The sequence below is a fragment of the Sus scrofa genome, chromosome 1 (genome assembly GCF_054392235.1).
Source record: "Sus scrofa isolate SSC_HxYL_T2T_F1_AM1 chromosome 1, Sscrofa_HxYL_maternal_Yorkshire_Landrace_v2.0, whole genome shotgun sequence".
Classification (NCBI taxonomy): domain Eukaryota; kingdom Metazoa; phylum Chordata; class Mammalia; order Artiodactyla; family Suidae; genus Sus; species Sus scrofa.
In genome coordinates this window covers 175,908,578-175,928,378 of record NC_139383.1, presented here as the reverse complement: position 1 = coordinate 175,928,378, position 19,801 = coordinate 175,908,578, and the positions used below count along the sequence as shown (strand labels likewise).

The 19,801-nt window shown below is 53.9% G+C and overlaps 1 protein-coding gene across 4 annotated transcripts in view; it reads right to left on the bottom strand.

The window, feature by feature from the left end:
* The window catches only part of SMAD3 (SMAD family member 3), a 126,347-nt gene that overhangs the window by 5,820 nt on the left and 100,726 nt on the right, over nt 1-19,801 (bottom strand). For all 4 annotated transcript variants that reach the window (XM_085009982.1, XM_085009993.1, NM_214137.1 and 1 more), the window contains 4 exon segments: nt 16,443-16,493; nt 6,679-6,891; nt 3,982-4,119; nt 1,206-1,350 (listed from right to left, as the gene is read on the bottom strand). In XM_085009982.1, coding sequence (XP_084866108.1) covers nt 1,206-1,350; nt 3,982-4,119; nt 6,679-6,891; nt 16,443-16,493 — 547 coding nt within the window.

The following is a 19,801-nucleotide window of genomic DNA, read 5'->3' as shown; positions in this document are numbered from 1 at the left end:
CTAACCTTTCAATTCTTGTTGCCTACATGATTACAGCCAAGGCTAAAGGGTCCCTCAGGTTGGGCCTTTGGGCCTGGGCTCAGCTCAGGCCATATAACTGGGCTGTAAGTTCTCCTGAGGGCTGACCAGTGGGAACGTTGCGCTGGTCATTCATCCCAGATCTCAGACCCCAGAGACCAAGGTGCCACGTCCCCCAGCACTGCGGGGCTGACACAGGGAACAGCAGCTGAAATACGGTAAATGAAAGAGGAGAATTTTATGGACCGAAATCCTCTAATGAGAATCTGACTTTCCATAAGTCATGCTCATCTGGATTTCATTATAAACGGTGGCCCAGAGCCAATATTGAAATGGGTTTGGCTCGGGTGCAGAATGACTGCAAAACAAAATGGATTCCAAACATCTGGAAAAATGAAGCGAAGGGGAGAGTAACTTGCAAGGCCCTGGCTCCAGCTGACGTGTGGGTACCTCTGTGTCTGCCACAGAGCAGGGGGCTGGGCCCACAGACCTGCCCCTTGGGAGACTCCTGTCCAGGTGTGGGGAGAAAAGGAATAGGATTCTTGAAGCCCACCCCAGAACAGTCTGAGAAACTCGAGAGCAGACCAGGGAGACCCCTAACCAGTGCCATGTTGAAACCACTGTCTGAAATTATGAAAAAAAAAAAAAATCATTTCTGAGCAAGTAAGATATCTTCCTGTAGGACTATCAAATCTCCTCGTCCCCTCCCTGCTTCTCAGTTTTAATATCCTAGGTCCTGAGGGTCGCTCCGGTCAGAGATGGAGCCACAGAGGAGGGAAGGAACTCCAGGATGAAGACCCAACTTCCCGGGGAGGGTCATTGTACAAGCAGCTGCCCAAAGCCAACTAGGAGAAAGACACCAAGGGGGCACAGTTCTAGGCTCAGTTTTTCTACAAATGATGTGACTTCAGGCAAGTGGCTTGCTCTCCCTGGACCTTGGTTCCCTCATCTGTACGAAGGGGACCATGCCCATGTCCCTGCCCAGGGTTGTACTGAGGCTGAAATGGGACTGTGTGCATCCAGCGCCTGAGAAAGTCAAGTGCTAGGCGAGCACTGCTCAGCCCTTCCTCACCCAGTGGGGCTCAGCTGCCCACTGATCCCTGGCCCCTCTGCTATTCAGGGTGAGGGCCAGGCTAGCTCATTTCTGGGAAGCCCCCACTCCGCTGTCCAGGTGCCCCAACCCTGACCTGTACTCGGCGCCCCAGCCCTTGACGAAGCTCATGCGGATGGTGCACATCCGTGTCAGCTGGTACACGGCCTCAAAGCCCTGGTTGACAGACTGAGCCAGGAGGGCGGCAAACTCCTGGTTGTTGAAGATCTTCAGGTTGCATCCTGCCAACAGAACAAAACAGTGATTGTGGGCATGGAGAATACCCCTGTCTGGAGCTCCTCCCTCCCCGGGCTGAAGGTGCCCCCCCCATTCACCTGGACGAGTGTTCCCACTCCCTGCCCTTGAAGCCATCACCGCCCTGAAGCGGACGCAGCTGACATGGGTGAGGGGGGAGTTAAACACTGGCCTGTAGGCTCCGAGCCCCAGAGTGGGAATGCTGAGGAAGTTAGCAAGGTGGGCCCAGGAACAAGGGAGATGGGCGGGGAGAGGTGGCCCTGCCCTGGGCAAAGGGGCCAAGGCAAGACTCCAGGGAACAGAGAGAACAGAAGGTCCATGGTGGTGTGGGGTGTGGCGGACAGCCTGGGCAACAGCAGCCCCTGCTCTTGCATGGCGGGAGTGCCGGAGGCAGGCCGTGCCCACAGGAAGCTCTGCAGAGGGTCCCTGGCTGCCCTCCACCCCAGCCTCACTGAGGAAGCCACCTCTGCCGGGGCCGGGAGGGAAAAAGAGGTCTGGGCCACATTTGGCCTTGTGGGCACAAGACTGGGTCAAGGTGACATTCGCAGCAAAGCCAAGGTGTATGCCTAACTCCCCAGGCAGGAAAACTAGAGACAGGCACACATGAAGTTTATAATAAATCTTTTGTTTGAAGTCCTGCCGCCTCTGTGCCAGGAATGTGTCAACCGGAAAAATAAAAGACAAAAAGCACATGCTGGAAATGCCCAAAAGGTGAGCTGAGGTGACACTTGCTAATGGGCCACCCTGGGCCCCTCGGCTTGCTGTGTGACTCTGGGCTGGTCACTTTCTCTTCTAAGCCCTGTGTCTCCCTTGTAAAGGAGAGACTGGCCTCAAAGGCCCCCAGCTCTGACATTCCATGAGCTAACAACCACCACCACAGCCAGCTCTGCCCTCACCAGAGACAAGGAGGGCGGGGTGAAGGGATGGGCACAAAGTCAAGAACGCAGCCTGGCTTCCTCTTCTCGTTTTTCTCTGAGGGGAAGCGGGGTGAAGCAGGGTCAAAGGTGGGCTCCAGCCCCCTGCCAAGCAAGCAGCAAGAAGCACACAGCGATAGGCTCATCCTGGCTCAGCCACTTACTGGCTGTGTGTCCTTAGAAGGTGGCTTAACCTCTCTGAACTTGTCTCTTCAACATGCCTCCCCCTGTAGAGCTAGGGTTACTGGAGGGAACTAAGTGAGACCCGAGATAGACATGTGCTCTGTAAACACAACCATGTGACATCCCGGAAACAGCATCGCTAGGCAACTCAGACTCTGCATTCTTTTTTTTTTGTTTTTGTCTTCTTAAAGGCACCTATGGCATATGGAAGTTCCCTCTGTGCCAGGGTCAAATGGGAGCTACAGGCCACAGCCACAGCCACACCAGATCTGAGCTGCACCTGTGACCCAAACTGCAGCTCACAGCAACCCCAGATCCTTAGCCCACTGATTGAGGCTAGGGATTGAACCACATCCACATAGAGACGTCAGGCCTTTAACCCCTGAGCCATATCAAGAACTCCCAGACTCTTCCTTCTTAAGCTGACCCTGCCAGTGGCCCACTGCTCTCCAGCATCACCTGCTACTTAGCAGGCAGGAAGACATCACACACACACACACACACACCCACAGGCAACGACCTAAGCTACACACTCTCCCAGTCAGGCACACTGCATGCTCTGCGGCTGCCCGCCCTGGGAAAAGTGGGTTTCGCGGGGGCTTTCTGCCTCCGCTTTTGCTGTGAAAAGGATTTGGATAAGATCACCTCCTGCCTGGTCCTCTACCCAGACCTGGCCCTGTTCAAGCCACCGTCTGGGGTGAGCCTGACTCCTCTTGGAGTACAAGTGGGATTCACAGCCCGACTCAGAAAACCCTCAACAGGGCCCCCAAATAAAAACAAAACTTTCTCACATCTTTCCATGGCTTGGTTCCATCAAACTTTCAAAACATGATCCCTGACTGTCTCTTACAGGGCCTCTGCTGCAGCCAGAGCGCTGCCCACACGTGCCCTGCCCTCCATCACCGCTGGGCCTTTGCCCATAATGTTCCCTCTGCCTGAATGCCCTCACGGTCCCCACCCCATCCCTCTGTGCATCTAATACTTACCCATCCTTCCCAGCCCAAGCTCTTCTCCTCCAAGAAGCTTCCTTGATCCATCCTAATAATTCAATGTGTTTTCCCCCTTAGATCCAAGAGCACCTTACCTGTGCTGCCTACTTGGTGCTTAGCACCCTCCCTTGTATTAAACCCACTTGTATCTTTGCCTTGTACACTGAGATGATGGGTAAGGTCTGTGGGGATAGCAGCAGGGCTTCCTGCTCCCCTCCAGCTCCGCATCTGGAATGGCGGAAGGAAAGAGGGAAGCTAGCCAGCACACCACCTGAGCATCTCTGCACACAGGCAATGAGCAGGTACCCACAGGTGAGAGGCAGATCTGTCAGATGCTGCATCTGCTCCTCAGAGGTTCAGGAAGCTCAGAGTGAGAGAGCAAGCCACAGAGAAAAATCAAGCGAAGCACCTCCAGATTGGCCATGCAAACACCACTGAGGAGAAATGGTAAGAAGAAACCTCCCCTGCATCCGAGGCATGTGCCTTGGAGGAGAGGACCTCAGGGAAGGGGTAGGTGTGTAGGTGGTGTTACCTGGTGGGATCTTGCAGACGGTGGCTGGGTGCCAGCCATAGCGCTGGTTACAGTTGGGTGACTGGACAAAGATGGCGCTGTCACTGAGGCACTCTGCGAAGACCTCCCCTCCAATGTAGTACAGCCGCACGCCTCGCCCTAGAGAAACTCAGGTCAGTCTGGACCAGGCCTTTGGTCCTCACACAGTGGCCCTGGCACCAGCTGAAGAGAGCTACAGCCAATGCTCCAGGTGACTGGTTCTTTGCTGGTATCACCAGGCAAATGGGACCAGAGCCCAAGCCTAAACCCATCAAAAGTGATGGGTGATGCTGGGTTCCTAAAGCTGGGGAGGCTGGTGATGAGCAAAGGGCACAGCTAAGCCTAAACAGCAGCTCCTGCCACTGACCAGGGCCTCAGCCAAGTTACTCAGCCTCTAAGCCTTAGTTTCTTCATCTGTAAGATGGGGATGATACTACCTACACCTCATTGGGTTGTTGTTAAGACACTCAGTAAGGGCCTGACAAGCATTAACTGCTGCTCCTGCTACTTCTACTACTAGGTCCCGACCCGCTCCAAGATTCAGAAATTCACGGAGTCACTGCAGAGCTCTTCCTGAGGCAGCAGATACCCCAGGAGCCCCTCACTGCAGGGATGACTTAATGAATGCCCCTCCACCCCCGTACCTTTCTCTCCTGGAAGCATTTTTCTAAAACATTCCATAGGTTTATATCATTTACTTTCCCTTCATCTCTTAAATCCACTCCAGATGGACAGGAATTATTTTTAAATTGGCTCTGCAATTCAAGTGGTTACATAAACCCTCTGACAATGAGTCTCTGCTCAGCCAGGGGATGTTCTCTTCTCCTGCCTGGAAAGGTCTCTGTTCCCGCTCCTGGGGGGAGAGGCCTGGAGGGCTGGAGAACGGAGCCAGATTTCACAGGCGCAACGTCAAATGGGATGGAAACCAGGGGACTGACTACAGGCCTGCCTCCTCGTCCCACCATTGTCCTCATCACCACCACTCCCCAGTTCTTCCTGGTTCAGTGTTATAGGACTTGGCGTCTCACAGACACCGGGTGCTGGCAGAGTTGGGGGCCACAGGGAGGGCCCCAGCGTTATGTCAGTCAAGAGTAGGAGGCAGAGGAGTTCCCGTCGTGGCTCAGCGGAAACGAATCTGACTGGTATCCATGACGCAGGTTCCATCACTGGCCTCGCTCAGTGAGCTAAGGATCTGGTGTTGCCGTGAGCTGTGGTGTAGGTCAGATGCGGCTCACATCTGGCATGGCTGTGGTGACAGGCCAGTGGCTACAGCTCTGATTTGACTCCTAGCCTGGGAACTTCCATATGCCATGGGTGCGCCCCCTCCCAAAAAAATGATCAGGAGGCAGAGGCACAGGTGGAAAGACCCAGACCCAAAGGACAAAAACATTTGTTCTCGTTTTGATAATTTCTGACATATTTTAAATAGAGAAAAGTGTAAAGTGAGTGAGTAAACACCTGTGTATGCCATCTAGGATCTTTTAAAAAGTAAAACAAATGGGGAGGCTGTCTGGGAAGGATGAAGGCTCAGCAGCAGGGACTCTTTGCCACTGACTGTGTCACACTTGCTGTGTGGCCTCTGCCCTTCCCTGCCTGTCCGTCAGGGTCTTCCCTGGAACATGAGCACCCTGGCCCAGGCCTGTGGCTTCCAAACTTGTCTTAACTGTAAAATCCTCTCTCCGAATGAATCATCTCTGAAGGCCCAAGATATAATACAAACAAGAGCAGGGCTGCTCTGGGTCATGTGGCCCACTGCCCTACCTGGCTCCCGAGTTTGCCCTGGAGCCCCTTTGGCCACCCTGGGCACATGGAGCAATGTTTCAGAATACCAACCATCTCCATACCATCCCCATGGCTCTTGTAGGTGACTCTGGATCACAACATTGGGAATACTCTTAGCATGATTTTATGAGCAAATAAAGCAACACAGCAAGGCTTCAATCTTCCCTAAACTAAGTGGGCTTTACCGCACGCTGGGTGCTGGAAGACAGAGTGGCAGCAGCAGTGGTACCCAGCAGTGGGCAATACTTGCCTCTCTACCTCTTCTAAGTTCCTAGGATAATCCTGTGTGAAATGAACAAACCAAAGATCATCTTTCCAGGACTATCTACTTACCCACTTATCAGTACTTTAAGGGTATTTCTTTTTTTTTTTTTTTTTGGTCTTTTTAAGGCTGCACCCTCTGCATCCCAGGCTAGGGGGCTCGAATCAGAGCTGTAACCACTGGCCTATGCCACAGTCACAGCCACGCCAGATCCGAGCTGCGTCTGCAACCTACACCATAGCTCACGGCAACTCCAGATCCTTAATCCACTGAGTGAGGCCAGGGATTGAACCTGAGTCCTCAAGGATCCTAGTCGGGTTTGTTAACCACTGAACCACAACGGGTACTCCCCCTTAAGGGTATTTTTATTAAGGAGAATTACACAGTTGCCTTTTTCCAGAAAGTCCAGCATCTTCCCTTGTGGCTTTCAAAGTTTCAAAGATGATATCTGTCTCTGGGTGAGAATGATCAAGCAACCTGAACTCTACCTGTCTGGCCCCTGAATAAGGTGACAGAGAGCTTTTGGGGGAGGGGTGGAGGTGGGGGAGGCCCAGCACAGTGGTGGCGGATTCTGGAGGGGTCTGTGCTGGGCTGGGGATCTGGGGTGTCGTGGGGGAAACTCGACCGCCCCTCACCGATGTGCCTCCGTGTCAGCTCCACAGCCGCATTCCTGTTGACATTGGAGAGCAGCCCCAGGCAGAAGCGCTCCGAGTTGGAGGGGTCGGTGAAGCCGTCCACGGTCATGGACGGTTGCGAGGCGTGGAATGTCTCCCCGACGCGCTGGTTGAGCTCGTAGTAGGAGATGGAGCACCAGAAGGCCGGCTCGCAGTAGGTGACGGGCTGCAGGTCTGAGGAGACAGGCCAGCCCCTGGGTCAGTGGCGCCCCAGGCCCCGTGCCCCTGGACGGGGTCTGCCGGCTGCTCTGGAAGACTGTTCCCCACCTCTCAGAGGGCATTATAATCTCCCCACCCTCGTACCTTTTACTGGATAAAACCTGCAGGAGCAGCCAGCGGGACAAAATACTCAGGTGGCAGGAGAAGCACTTTTCATTTAGCTTTAGCTTCCAAAGGCCCTGCCCCGCCTGGCCTGGCCTCAGGTTGAAGCCGTCTTCAGGGAGGTGCTAGGCCAAGCCCCTGGACAGACACACTGGACAGGCTGGGTGTGCCTATCGCGGGCAGGCCACGCCACCTGCCTCTCTTCCTAGGTCCCCGAGGTAACCCATGCTGATCTCCGCCCCTCCAAAGCTAACTCCTGTCGAGCAGCAGCATCCAAGCCTGTGAAACGATAAGGCTGCTGCAGCCCTGGGGTCTGCGCTGCGCTTGGTGTCCAAGACCACACAGGCGCCAGGCACCATCTGCAGAGTAAACCCGGTTCCTGCCTCTTGTTATAGAAACTATCCTCCAAGTGTATCCAGATGTTGAGCAACCAGGAGGCTAACACACAAACTCACCTAAAAGAAACTCTGAACTTCTAGAGGTCATCCTGTGGTCTCAGTCAAGGGCACCTCAGAGTAACTGCCGTCCTGGGAGGGGGCAGTTCTGTTTCTCAGAAGAGGTGGGAACTCCTGAAGTAGAGGTTTCCCCTCACACGAAGCCACACCTCCCTTTCCAGGGACGCCCTAGCCTTCCTGTCACCTCCAGTTGTTCTGGGCTCCACACCTGCCCAGGTACCCCTGCCTGTCTCTGTGTCACTTCTCACCTCAGGGTCCCTCCTCGTCATTCTTCACTTGCACTAGTGCCACGGCCCTCTGACAGGGCTCCCCAGCACCCAGCCCAGCCCTTCCAGCTTCTTCTCTGCCCTGTCCTGCTCCCGGGGCCACGTCCTTCCCCTGTGCCTCCTCGAATCCCCCTATTTGTTGGTGAATCAGAGTCTGCTGCTCTCATTCTGGTCTTAGCCCTCTGGCCTGCACCACGTACTCTGGCTCTTACATATACATAGAGAGTTGCGTATATGGTTACTCAGGCGTGTCTCTGGAAGCTGGTGAGAGGATGGGAGAGCTCGCCATGCCAAGTCAGCACTGGCCCGAGACCCGTGTCACCGCCGGCCAGGCAACTTCCTAGAGCGAGAACCCATGAGAACTTAAGCTCAGCTCACCAGACCTCACAAAGTGTATAAAAGCCCAGGAAAGAATAAAGCAGAAGCTATTCCAGGAGGGGCCTGGGTTCCCCTGCAGGGCAAAATGGCCCTGATCTCCTTCTGGGGTCTACGCCCATGATCCCATCTAAGAGCAAAGAGAAGGCTGGCTCACAGGGGAAGGGCTGCGGACTGGTGACACCCCTGCACTCAACATGCTGTGAAGAGTTGGCTGGAGGGTGAGGGCACTTGGATCAGGTCTCGGCCTTGGCAAATTTGGGGCACGATAATTCTTTCCTTGGGTGGGGGGATCCTGCGTGCTCTGGGATGTGCAACAGCAGCATCCTAAGCCTCTGCCTACTTGATGCCAGCAACATACATCCATCTCACCCTCCCAGCTGTGACTGTAAGAAACTTCTCCAGACACTGAGAGACGTCTTCTGGGGGCAAAATAGGCCGCAGTTGAAAATCACTGTCCTGGGTGTTTGACCAGCTCAGGGAGCACAAGCTTCAAGGCTGGACAGACTTGTGTTCACATTCGGCTTTGGCACGGACCTGCTGCATGCTGGTGAGCAAGCCAGCCAAACTGAGCTTTGGTGTCCGTACCTCTCCTGGCCACCCGACTGGAGCATCCCCTTTCTCATCGGGCACTGTTTGTGGTTGGACTGAGATAATTCATACGGAGCGCAGGACACACATCAAGCCCTCAATACATGGTGTTAACAACGATTGTGATAACTTTGGTTATAGGAATGTCCTGTTCTTGTCCCGACCTCCATCCAAAGGGGGGCAAGGGGTCCTTGCCTCTCTCTTTTGGCCAGAGGGGTATAGGGAAGAGGAGGGAAAGCGGGGGGTCCAAGCTACTTAAATGGGGAAGGTGATGTGGCAGGGCAGGAGCGACCATGGTCTGTGTCCCTGAAGCTGGGTTGTTGAGCAGCATCAGCTGCATCCGGCTCTGGCTTTGCTTGATGCTTAACATTCCAATGAGATAAGCTATATTCTAAACAATGTGGTCACTAAAATGTGAGCTATGTTGCTTTGGAAACCTTAAAACACACACACACACACACACACACACACACACACACACACACACACACACACACACACACACACACACACACCCATCACCACCAGCTAAGAAATCCCAGCACGCTCCAAGCTGGGGAAGTGGGGAAGGGCTGTTGCCCAGAACCAGGCTCTGCAGGCTTTGCTGTGCAACTTTAGGGACATGACCTCCCTCTCTGGCCTCAGAGGCCCAGTTTGAACACTGACTGCAGTGTACTGAAAGCCACTAAAAGGAGACCACATAGATCCGGCATGGGGCACCCTGAAGCAGCAACTGTGGCTGATCTGGGCTGCCTCTGGCTGCCCCAGCAAAGTACACAACAGAGTCCTCCTCCCCAAGTTGTAAAGCCTTGTCCAGCACCCCCGGGCTTAGTCCAGGAAGAAAAGAGCAAGCTAGGCTCCCAGGAGCAGTGACTCAACCCACCCGCCAAAAGAACAAAAGCCAGCAGGCCACTCATGGGTAACATGGGGCTGGAATCACATTCTGGGGAAGCGTGGGCTTCGAGGTGTCTCTGAATCAGAGAGAGGCTTAGGTTCCCAGCCCAGGAGGCCCTCCCAAGCAGATCTGAGCCCTTATTCTAAACATCCTTGCAACTCACAAACAGGCACTGAACAGTATTGTGGAAAACACAGAGGCAGGAGCCTGACACATAATTAAGAAGATGCTAGTTTGGGGAGCAGAGCAGTCAGGCCAAGGCAGAGCCTGCAAGCTGCCATTTCAGAGAGTGCTGTTTGGACGAGCTGACCTATGTTCAGAAGCAGGACTGAACAGGAGCGGTGCCACAGCCATGCACTTACCGTTGTCTGCAAGCAACAGAAAGTCAGCCTTGCCTTTCACCGCTCTCCCTCCCATCACCCCTCAGCACCTTCTCAAGGCACTTCTGCAAGAGGAGATGCAGACCAAAGTATGGTCACCACCTCTGGGTTCTGCCTTGAATAGCACTTTATTTTTAAACTGCACATATGGCCTCATTTTTTCTTTTCAACTATCTACATCACGGTTCAATACAAGAGAAAAGAAAAAGTCAGGACCCTGGAGACGAGAAGACTGCAAACAGGCTAACCATGAAGTCATATAGCTACTAAGAGTGCACTCAGCTTGGCTGTGAGCTTCCTAGCAGACAAGGCAAAAGGGAGCAAAGTATGTCTCTGGTTGGTGGACAGACAATTCTTACCAGTTCTTCAGGGGAAACAAAGCTGGTCTTGGGCACTAGATCTTAAAAGAAACCTGTCAGGTGGCTACTCCCCGCCTTCATCAATCAATCCAGCCAGCCAACCAGGCCCAGTTTCAAGAGTTGCCCAACAAATGCAGAAGCAATTTTACCTAAGGTTGCTTCTTGGGGGAAAAAAAAAAAAAAAAAAAAAAACCTGAACATATGCCACTCTCAGGCTCCTTGGGGAGGGTGACTCTACAGGGGTAAGGTGACCTGCCCGAAAGGAAAGTGGTTTCACTTCTCCAGGCCAAGGACTCGGCACACCTGGAGTGGCAGCCCATGGCGCGTGCCCAAGGCCTCCCCTTGAAACAGCTCTGCTCTCGGCCAGACTGTGGAGTCTGTGCTAATCTCTCTTCCTGCAGCAGAGGTGTTGGAGACGCAAGAACCTCCTGCTCCAGCCGTTTTCGGGCCCCCAGCCCCCACTGGTGTGGTGTCGGCCAGACTCCTCAAGTGGCATGGGGCACTTAATTCATGGCTGGCCCCCTGCCAGCCTAACACATTGGCTGGCTTCAGTTCTGAGCCGGATTCCAAACTGGCACAGAACTTCTGTTTTGTTTAAGGAAAAGAAAACAGAATAAAACCCAGAAGGCAACACTTGGATTAAGGGATGCCTATTAAAAACATGTGCAAGAGATCCAAATCCGGTAAAGGAAAGTGGGGGAGGCCAGAGGGGGAAATTAACTTTCTCCCATATTCCGTAAGCAGGGAGCGGGCAAAGGCCAGCAGCACCGGTGCTGCAAGGCGAACGGAAGAGCACAAACAGCTATGTCTCCGCCCTCGCTATGCCCTCTGCCTGGACGGCTCATCCCTCTCCTCTGCCCGGGCTCAAGCCTCAGGGCCCAGCTCAGGTGGCTGTGAAAGCACCCGCTCACCCCTTGAGTCTGAGCCTGGAGTGGCATCTGATGGCGTGTGCCCAAGGCCTTCCCTTGAAAGGGTTAGTTCCCCGCAGGGCCAGCAGCTGCACACCAAGTTCAACCTATGCACGAAGGATCAGCCAACAAACCTAATCACACATAAGCAAGGACCCCAGGCCCTTTCAACCAAGGATGGATTTCCTGAGACCAAGAAAGTGGCAAAGTCTAAGCCGGATCGGCCCCCAAGAATGTGACTTCCTACCATGGAGACGCCTGCCTGTGGTGTCCCCAGCTCATGGAAGATTAGAGCCCAGAGAGGCCTCAGAAAAGGCCTTACGTTGCAGCCGAGGTGCCTAGGATCAGGTTGGACCTGTAATGGGGGCCGGGGCTCTTCCTGCTACCCTGCCACCGGGGTCCCCTCTCCTGGCAGTAGAGGAAGGCAGCCTTGGCCCGAGGCCCTCAGGGAAACCTCACCCTCACAGCCCGCCCTGGGACACTCCCTGGTACCTCGTTTCCCCTGGTCAAGGCCCCTCCCAGGATGTCTCACTTTCAAGCAAAGAACAACTTAGGCATGGGCAGGATCTAGCTCGTTATCTTCCTCCTCTCTCCCCGCCTCCCTCCCTCTCCTTCCCCTCCAGGTGCCCCAATCCTTGACTTAAATACTTCGGAAATTCCAGGTGACTCATCCATCGTGATGTGTAATGACAGCACCATCACCTGGTCACATCCCTTCCCTGCAAAACAAAGCCCCGGGGTCTCCCCAGAGCCTAAGGCTGGCAAGAAGCTGAGCTGGCTCTTGGTCACTCGGGTTCCTCCACAAGGCACCACAAGCGGCTTTGCTGTGGCCGTGGCTCCTTCCTTTGCCTGGAGTGGGAAGGAAATGAAGAAGGAACCAGATGCACTATACTTGCTTTCTTTTTGTTCCATAATCTCTTTATAAGAAATAATAGGTGTCCTGAGATGCCCCATCTTTCTTCCAGGGAGAACTCTTGCTGTTAGCCTGTCAACATCCTACTGTCTGGGACATGCTGGCCACAAAGGAGAAATGCAGAGGTGGCGGCTTCGTGCTGCCCCCGCTCCCCCACCTTTGATCTGTCCTTCAGCCCAAGGCTGCCCAACTCAGGCCCCATGCCTCCCCACATCTGCTCTCCGAATGCTGCCCTTGAACTCCTGGAGCATTCTCCTCTCACGCTTCACTCTGCATCTCTGCAGGACCTGCCCACTGTGTCCTTCGGCACCTCCCCTCCCTCAGGCCTTTGCCAGCCCATCCTCAGCACTCAGGCTCTTCGTGGGGGGCGGGGGGCATGAGTCTGTCTCTGGCTCTCTTTCCTTCTGGAGCTGGGTCTGCATAGAATTCAGCCACGCCCTGGACCTCAGCCGATCTGTCCCTGTGTTTCCAAAGTGAGTTCTACAGGGACAGTCAATGGCATCGTAAGGGAAGTGTTCCCACTGTGTCGGATCCATGAGAAACGCTGCACCAAAAAGGCCTCCACTCCGTAGGACTCTCAGAGGCTTCACGCTGTGAGCTCCCTGGGGACCCAGCAGGGGGCACGGTACAGACCTTCCAAAACTCACTTGATGACAAAATCCTGTCTCCTTGACCCCACCCTGGGCTGGGCTGTCACACATGCTAATGGTTTCCAAATGCAGTCCAGCCCCGGCCTCTCTCCTGACCATCCCCTGGACACAGGTGAGCACAAGCACCTCCCTGTCCTCTTCTACCCCAAACCCCACCCCATCTCCCTGGGCTCTGCCTCAGTGAAGACGCTTCAGCATCTTCCTGGTTAAAGCTGGTCAGTAAATTGCCGCTGATTCAGGCCCATGATGCTCTCCAACGCCCTCTGCTCTCCTGCTGCCGCCACTTCTCTACAGAGGGTTCACCTCCACCTCTTTCAGCACAACAGCTTCCTAAGAGGGTTATTTCAGGGGGTAGTGGGGGAGGGAGCCTCCAGCAATCTCCCCAAGAATTTAAATTCCATACAATGGCCAGATGAGTCCTTATAAGGTCATCATCAGGAGTTCCCGTCATGGCTCAGTGGTTAATGAATCTGACTAGGAACCATGAGGTTGCAGGTTTGATCCCTGGCCTCACTCAGTGGGTTAAGGATCTGGTGTTGCCGTGAGCTGTTGGTGTAGGTTGCAGACACGGCTCAGGCTGTGGTGTAGGCTGGCAGCTACAGATCTGATTAGACCCCTAGGCTGGGAACCTCCATATGCCAAGGGTGTGGCCCTAGAAAAGACCAAAAAAAAAAAAAAAGTCATCATCAGATAAATATCTCCCCAACTCAAAACCCACTACCCTGCCTTATCCTATAGGCAGGACAGAGCTATATAATACAGCGTGGCCTTTAGACCTCTTTTATCAGCACCCCGCTAGCCCCTCAGCTCCTCTGTGCCTCCTGATGAGCCGACCAACCACCCCACCAGCTGTCCCTAGAGCTCACCCAGCCCTCTCACACCATTCCTTCCCTCTGCTGTGTCCATCCCTCCTTCGCTGCCTCCCAGTGTCCCAACCAGTCCTTCAAGGTTCAGCTCACAGATTGGTGCCCCAAGGGGCACTCTCCTCGTCATACATAGCTCCTCCTTCCTATGTGCTTGCTCCCATGGCACGGGGCACACTGCATCTCCGGTGGACAGACACGGCCCCAGTGTGGTGTGTATCCTTCCCAGCAGTGGGCCCCCAGCATCCTGGGAACTCGGCAAATGTTGACTGAATGAATACATGTGAGACACGGGCCACCTTGGATGACATTCCCACTGGAATGCTACTGATACCTCCTTTGAACCCTCAGCGTACTTTACCTGCACCTACCTCTTGTTTTATAAATATGTATAGTCCTGCCTTACGTATCCCAACCAGGCCCAAAGCACCCTGATGTCAGGGTCTGGGACGCCTCCTTGAACTCTCCCACCTGGACTGGTACACAGGGCTGGGCAGGAAGTTCCCTGGGAATGAATGAGTGAGGCAGAAACAGGCAAGCAGGCAGGGCTCTCACTCAGGGATGACATGGGACACCAGGCCCTCCACCTGCAATCTGTTCCCAGCTCTAAGTTAATAAGCGCCCTCTCTGAGCCTCGTTCTTCTGAGTGAGAAAGGAGCGAGCTGGTCTAAGTGACCTGGCAAGGCAAGTCCTGCTGCACATGGGGCACAGGCGCTGGATGCCAAAAGCCTGAGTTCCAAGCCAGCGTCTCCATTTGCTGGCTGTGCCAACAGGACAAGTTCATTCACCAGTCTATTCCTTGGTTTCCTGTTCCCTAAAATGAAAAATCGCTACCACCACCTTCCATAGCCCTTATGGAGAGTCCGTGGACAGGCATGGAGCACCCTGGACCACACTCGGTAAACAGTGAGTTCTCAAGAAAAGTTTGCCATCGTCACCACCATCCTCTCATCCCCTTCCAGATATGATGCCAGAGGCTAAGGGATGGTATGGGTCCCTACCAACAGTTTTGAACAGTGAAGTGGGGGTTTGAGGGCTTGTCAAGCAGAGAGGAAGCTGGGTCTGTCAGCACTCGTGTCTCACCGTGAGTCCTAACCTGACTCGTCAGCTGACTCGTCCCCCGCCCCAAGTCACATCTTCCCAGCAGAGTGGCACCACTTCTCTGCCCACTAGGCTTAGAAGCTGTTCTTCCTTTGCAAGACATGGCCTAAGGATTCTGACCCTCAGACAAGGGGCTGAGGAACAGGGAGCAAAAAGGGAGAACTGTGTCACCCGGGCATTCTGCCCTGAGGCCAGGTTCCAGGGCGTGCTGTAGTCCTGGTCCCCACAACCCCAAGGGGCATTCACAGCGAGTACCCACTTGGGACCACTTTCAGTCTGAACCACTGAGTCAGGCTGTGGAGCTGCCAAGTCAAGCACCAGGTCTGACGTCTGTCAACTGAAAGGGCAGCTACGTGGGGGAGGGGGCTCAGCCTCCAAAACTGAAAGCCCAGAGTCAAGCTCACAGTCACAGCCTTTAAGCTCTCAAGGGTTAACCCAGCTTCCAGCCTTCGGAGTTTGTGTTGAGTAACTCCATCCTCCTTTCGCACTGGGAACGTGACCTTCCCTCTGCAAAGCCCAGGACTCACAGTCCTATTATTTTACAAAGATGTTAAAACTGATCCCCCAAAGTCACATTTCACACTGCCACTTGTCAGCCTGTATTAAAAGGTTTGCAAGCAGCTCCCCATGTGCCAAATGATGACTTTCTTCATCTGATGCTATCACTCAAGGACTGGGAACAAGTGGGAACAGAAGCCAGGCCAATCCACTCTGACTCACCAAGCTCGGATATTAACTCTTTCTTCTCCTGAGCCACAAACTACCCCAGCCCAGCAATACAGGGAGACACAAAATCAAACTCATATTTTTCTGAAGCTACCAGACTGTTCCATTAAAAATTCCCCTCAATAAAAACTGAACAAATATTTGTTTTTGAGCCCTCCCGTAGGCCCCACACTGGAGCCAAAGGATGCTCCTGGACCAGAAAAGTGAATCTCAGAAAAACGACCCAGAGGCCCAATATCTGAGGGAAGCTTATGGAAATGATGGTCCAGCTGCTCCAAAACATCATGAGATCATGTGAGATGATCAACGAGGCATCTACGTATGGAAACGTGTTGACAAGGTAACAATGGGAAGACAGAGGGAAACATGCATGTGCCTGATTCCCCAACATCCACACCATGATTAAACAAGAACAGTTGTGTCAGGGTAGGGAGCTTATGGGCAACTCCGCTTTTTTGGCAAATTCCTTATGTGGTGCTATTTTAAGTAAAATGGACATTACTGTCAGATGAAGTGCTCAGATCAAGTCCAAGTGTGTCTGAAGCAAGTCCATAAAAGCCAGGGCTGCAGTCAGCACCGCTGCCGTGGCTTTGCAGCAAACCACATACAGATGCTCCCGACCACAGACCCTGGTGTCTCCTGTGCACACGGACCAGGGCTTTCTCATTCACTGTGTCTAACCGCCCCCCCCCACCCCGCTCCCAGGGGAACTACATACCCGGTGGTCTTTCCTGCCACCACTGTCCCTTGTCAGGTTTCCCGCTCTGTGGGTGACTCCAGAAGCAATATAACCAGAAACCTGATGGGCAGCTAGGAGCGGAAGGCAGGGGTCGGATCACCCGTAGGGCCCCTCCCCACACCAGCAACCAGCCAGGGCTGCAGCTAAATAGGGTTCAAGTCATACAGACAAGGAGCTACTTACCCAAGTTATTGTGTGCTGGGGACATCGGATTCGGGGAGAGGTTTGGAGAACCTGCGAGGTGAAGACACAGTTGCAAGAATTCAGAAAAGACTCTGGGTCTGAGGGGATCAGATGGCAGAGCGCCTGCATCCAGGTGGGGCAGGGACAAAACCCTGGGCTAAGCTGTCCCGGGCCGGGAAAAAGCCAAACCCCGTGTCCTGGCCTGTGCTCTCCCTTCCCCAGGCTCCAGCTTCGTCATTAGGGGAACCAAGGGCTGAGGGATGGCCTCGGAGTCTCTCCTACGACTGCATGCTTCTAACCAAGCCCACAGCACGGGGCTGCTGTGTTCCCAGACTGGATGCACAGACCCCCCACTGCCCTGCCCCATTTACTGAGAGCCCCCAGGGACAGAAGGAGCAGAGAAGACACTTTCCCCAGCTGCTAGAAGCCCCGGGTGGCGAAGGTGAGGTTGCAGCAGCTCAGATATCACCAGTCCTGCTCTCAGCTGCTCCGGACCTGCAAATATCATGCAGCCCTCCCTCCCCCGCCCCCCACCCCGCCGTTTCAGGAAACGCATCACGCTGCCCAGCACTCAACAACCAGATTGACATTTTATGCAAGACATGATGCTGCCACGGGCAGAAGTCCAAATCGCCCAATTCTTCCTGTTCTATTACCTTCACTCTACCGCGGACCCCCAGAAAAAAGGGAAAAACCCATGTGGCATCGGCCTTCCAGAAAACCAAGGGATTGCTTTTCTGCAGAGCAACACTGGACTGGTCCCTCCGCTGTCCCTGCACCCACGGGGCTCCAGAGAGTGAGTTATTTACTGACAGCCCTCCAGCCCCTGAAATTGACAGTCCACACTGCTGAGCCTCAAGCTTATGCTGCCTTGAACTGTTAACAGGAGTCAGCTCTGCAACTCAGCTGTAACCGCCTTGAGGACACAGGAGGATGGGTTTCTTTGTCACCCCAGCACCCCATTTTTCAGGGGATGTGCAAGAGTCATGGAAAAACCAAGCTTCCAAATCTGCCATGGGGTCCAGATGGGCCACCGCAGATCAGCCACGGGGCTTTGGAAAAGTGGTTCAACTTCCTTGAGCCTTAAGTCTTCTCCCCTCAGGTATCAATGGGGATAATACCCTCTGTGGTGGAATTAGTGGGAATGTAGTGAGACGGTGCATATAAAAATGCCTACACCATGGCTGGTACACAGTAGGTGCTCAGTAAGTGCTGGTCTCCTATTTCACGCTGGCCTGAATCATGGAGCCCCAGGAAGGCAGTGGGACCTTCCCACTGCTCTGAATGGACACGTGCGTTAGGGGAGACACGGGGCTGGACAAGGTGATCGTCGGGCCCCAAATGAGATACTACCAGACCTCCGCCGGCAAGAGAGCCAAGTCCATGAGCAACTGGACTGGTTTGAGTGAAGAGCAGGGACCACACTCACTCACCCATGGCTGGCTGGAGGGCACAAGGCCCAGGCCCACTTTCCATAAATCACTAATGTCCACAATCCTGCAGGTACATGTAGGGAAGGAGCAGAGGAAGGGAAAGCTGGAGACGATGGGGCAGAAAGGAAGGAAGAGAAGGGGGAGAAACAAGACCAACGAGGGTACTGGAGTTCCCTGGTGGTCTAGTGGTTAAGGACTCCTTGTCACTGCTATGGCTCAGGTCCCTGCTGTGGCTCGAGCTCCATCCCTGGCCCAGGAACTTAACAATACAGGCCGACCTTGTGACAGTGCACTTTGCTCTCCTGTGCTTTGCAGGGGCTTCCTTTTTTACAAAGTGAAGGTCCACAGCAACCCTGCGTCGAGCAAGTCTAATGGTACCATTTTTTCAGATGCATTGGCTTCCTTCATGTCTCTGTGTCCCATTTTGAGAATTCTCACATTTCTAACTTTTTCATTATACCTATATTTGTGCTGGTGGTCTGTGATCCCTGATCTTTGATGTTGCTATTGAAAAAAAGATCATGGCTCACTGAAGGCTCAGAGGATGGTTAACACTCTTTAGCGGTCAAGTATTTTTTAAATTGAGGTGTGTACATTTTTCTAAGACATAATGCTATTGTACACTTTAATAGACTACAGTAGAATATAAACATAATTTTCTATGCACTGGGAAACAAAGCAAGTGTGACTTGCTTTACTGCCTGGTCTGGAAGCGAACCTACAGTATCTCAGAGGTTTGCCTGTAGTCATCCCACCAACATGAGGAGCAGGGAGGAGGGAAGGGGAGGGGAGAGGGAGAAGAAAGTCAGCGTCTCAGAGATGCTGCTTAGCTGGCCTGCTTCCTATGCCAGCCTTTATAGCTGTGAGCCAACAGCGGTCACTTGCCATGGAACATGGGAAGGTCTCCGGGGCATTCCAACTGGGTTCACACTGTCGGCCACGCATCAGCTCAGTGTGGGGGTGTGTATGCTACACCCCAAAGTGCCACCATGCCCAGGCTGGTGTCAAGTGACCACGTTTACAATGCAGAGGAAGGTCTCCTGCATCCTTCTTTCAGGAGGGAGCTTGCTCTCTTCTGGGCGGTGAGCAGGGCAGGCAGCCCCTCCGCATCTGGCAGCTCCGTGTGTACGAGGCATGCCCACTGTCATCCGGAGAGAACATCTGCTTGGCTCCCTCCTTCTCACCCAGCCACACGCAACGCAGTACACATGCGATGTGGCAGCTGGGGTTCAATTCAAGAAGCCGTTGGTCTGGAGCCAATTGGGTCCCATAACGAATGAGGCAGGAACATCTGGAGACAACTGGGCTGCGGCCCTCACAGCAGGAATGCGTAGATCCCATTAGGTCACCACACAAAAGTAGATGCCTCAGGGCCTCCAAGGCCACTGGCGAAGACCTCACCTCCATTCCCACTCTCCTGAGCTATTTTGGGTGATGGAGCCCACTCTCCAACCTGCTGCCAATGGCACCCACAGGGCCTGACTGCTTAAAGCCTGCAGCGACTCCCACAGCCCCGGGCCTCACTTGGATCCTTGAGTGACACGCCCTCCTGCCTCTCTCTCTCTGCCCCAGAGGAGCATATGCTCCAGCCATACTGAGCTCTTGGCCACCCCAGCACCAGGCTGCCTGGCACACCCTTCACCTGCCCTGACGACCCAGCCAGACTCTGTACACCTCCAGAACTCAACACAAGAAAAACCTACCTACACTGCAAGGGGTTGTTCGGCCTCCCAACACCCCTCTCTGGGCTGGGTTAGGTGGCCCTGCTTTGTGCCCCTGATGCCGTGTGGCATCTCCATCAGGGCATATATGAGATGGCACAGTGACTGCTGGCCTACTGGTTGTCTCATCAGTCAAGAACTGTGAGCAACCCCGGTTTTTCCTCTAACCCAGAACTGGGCACATAGTGATTGCTCTGTAAATACT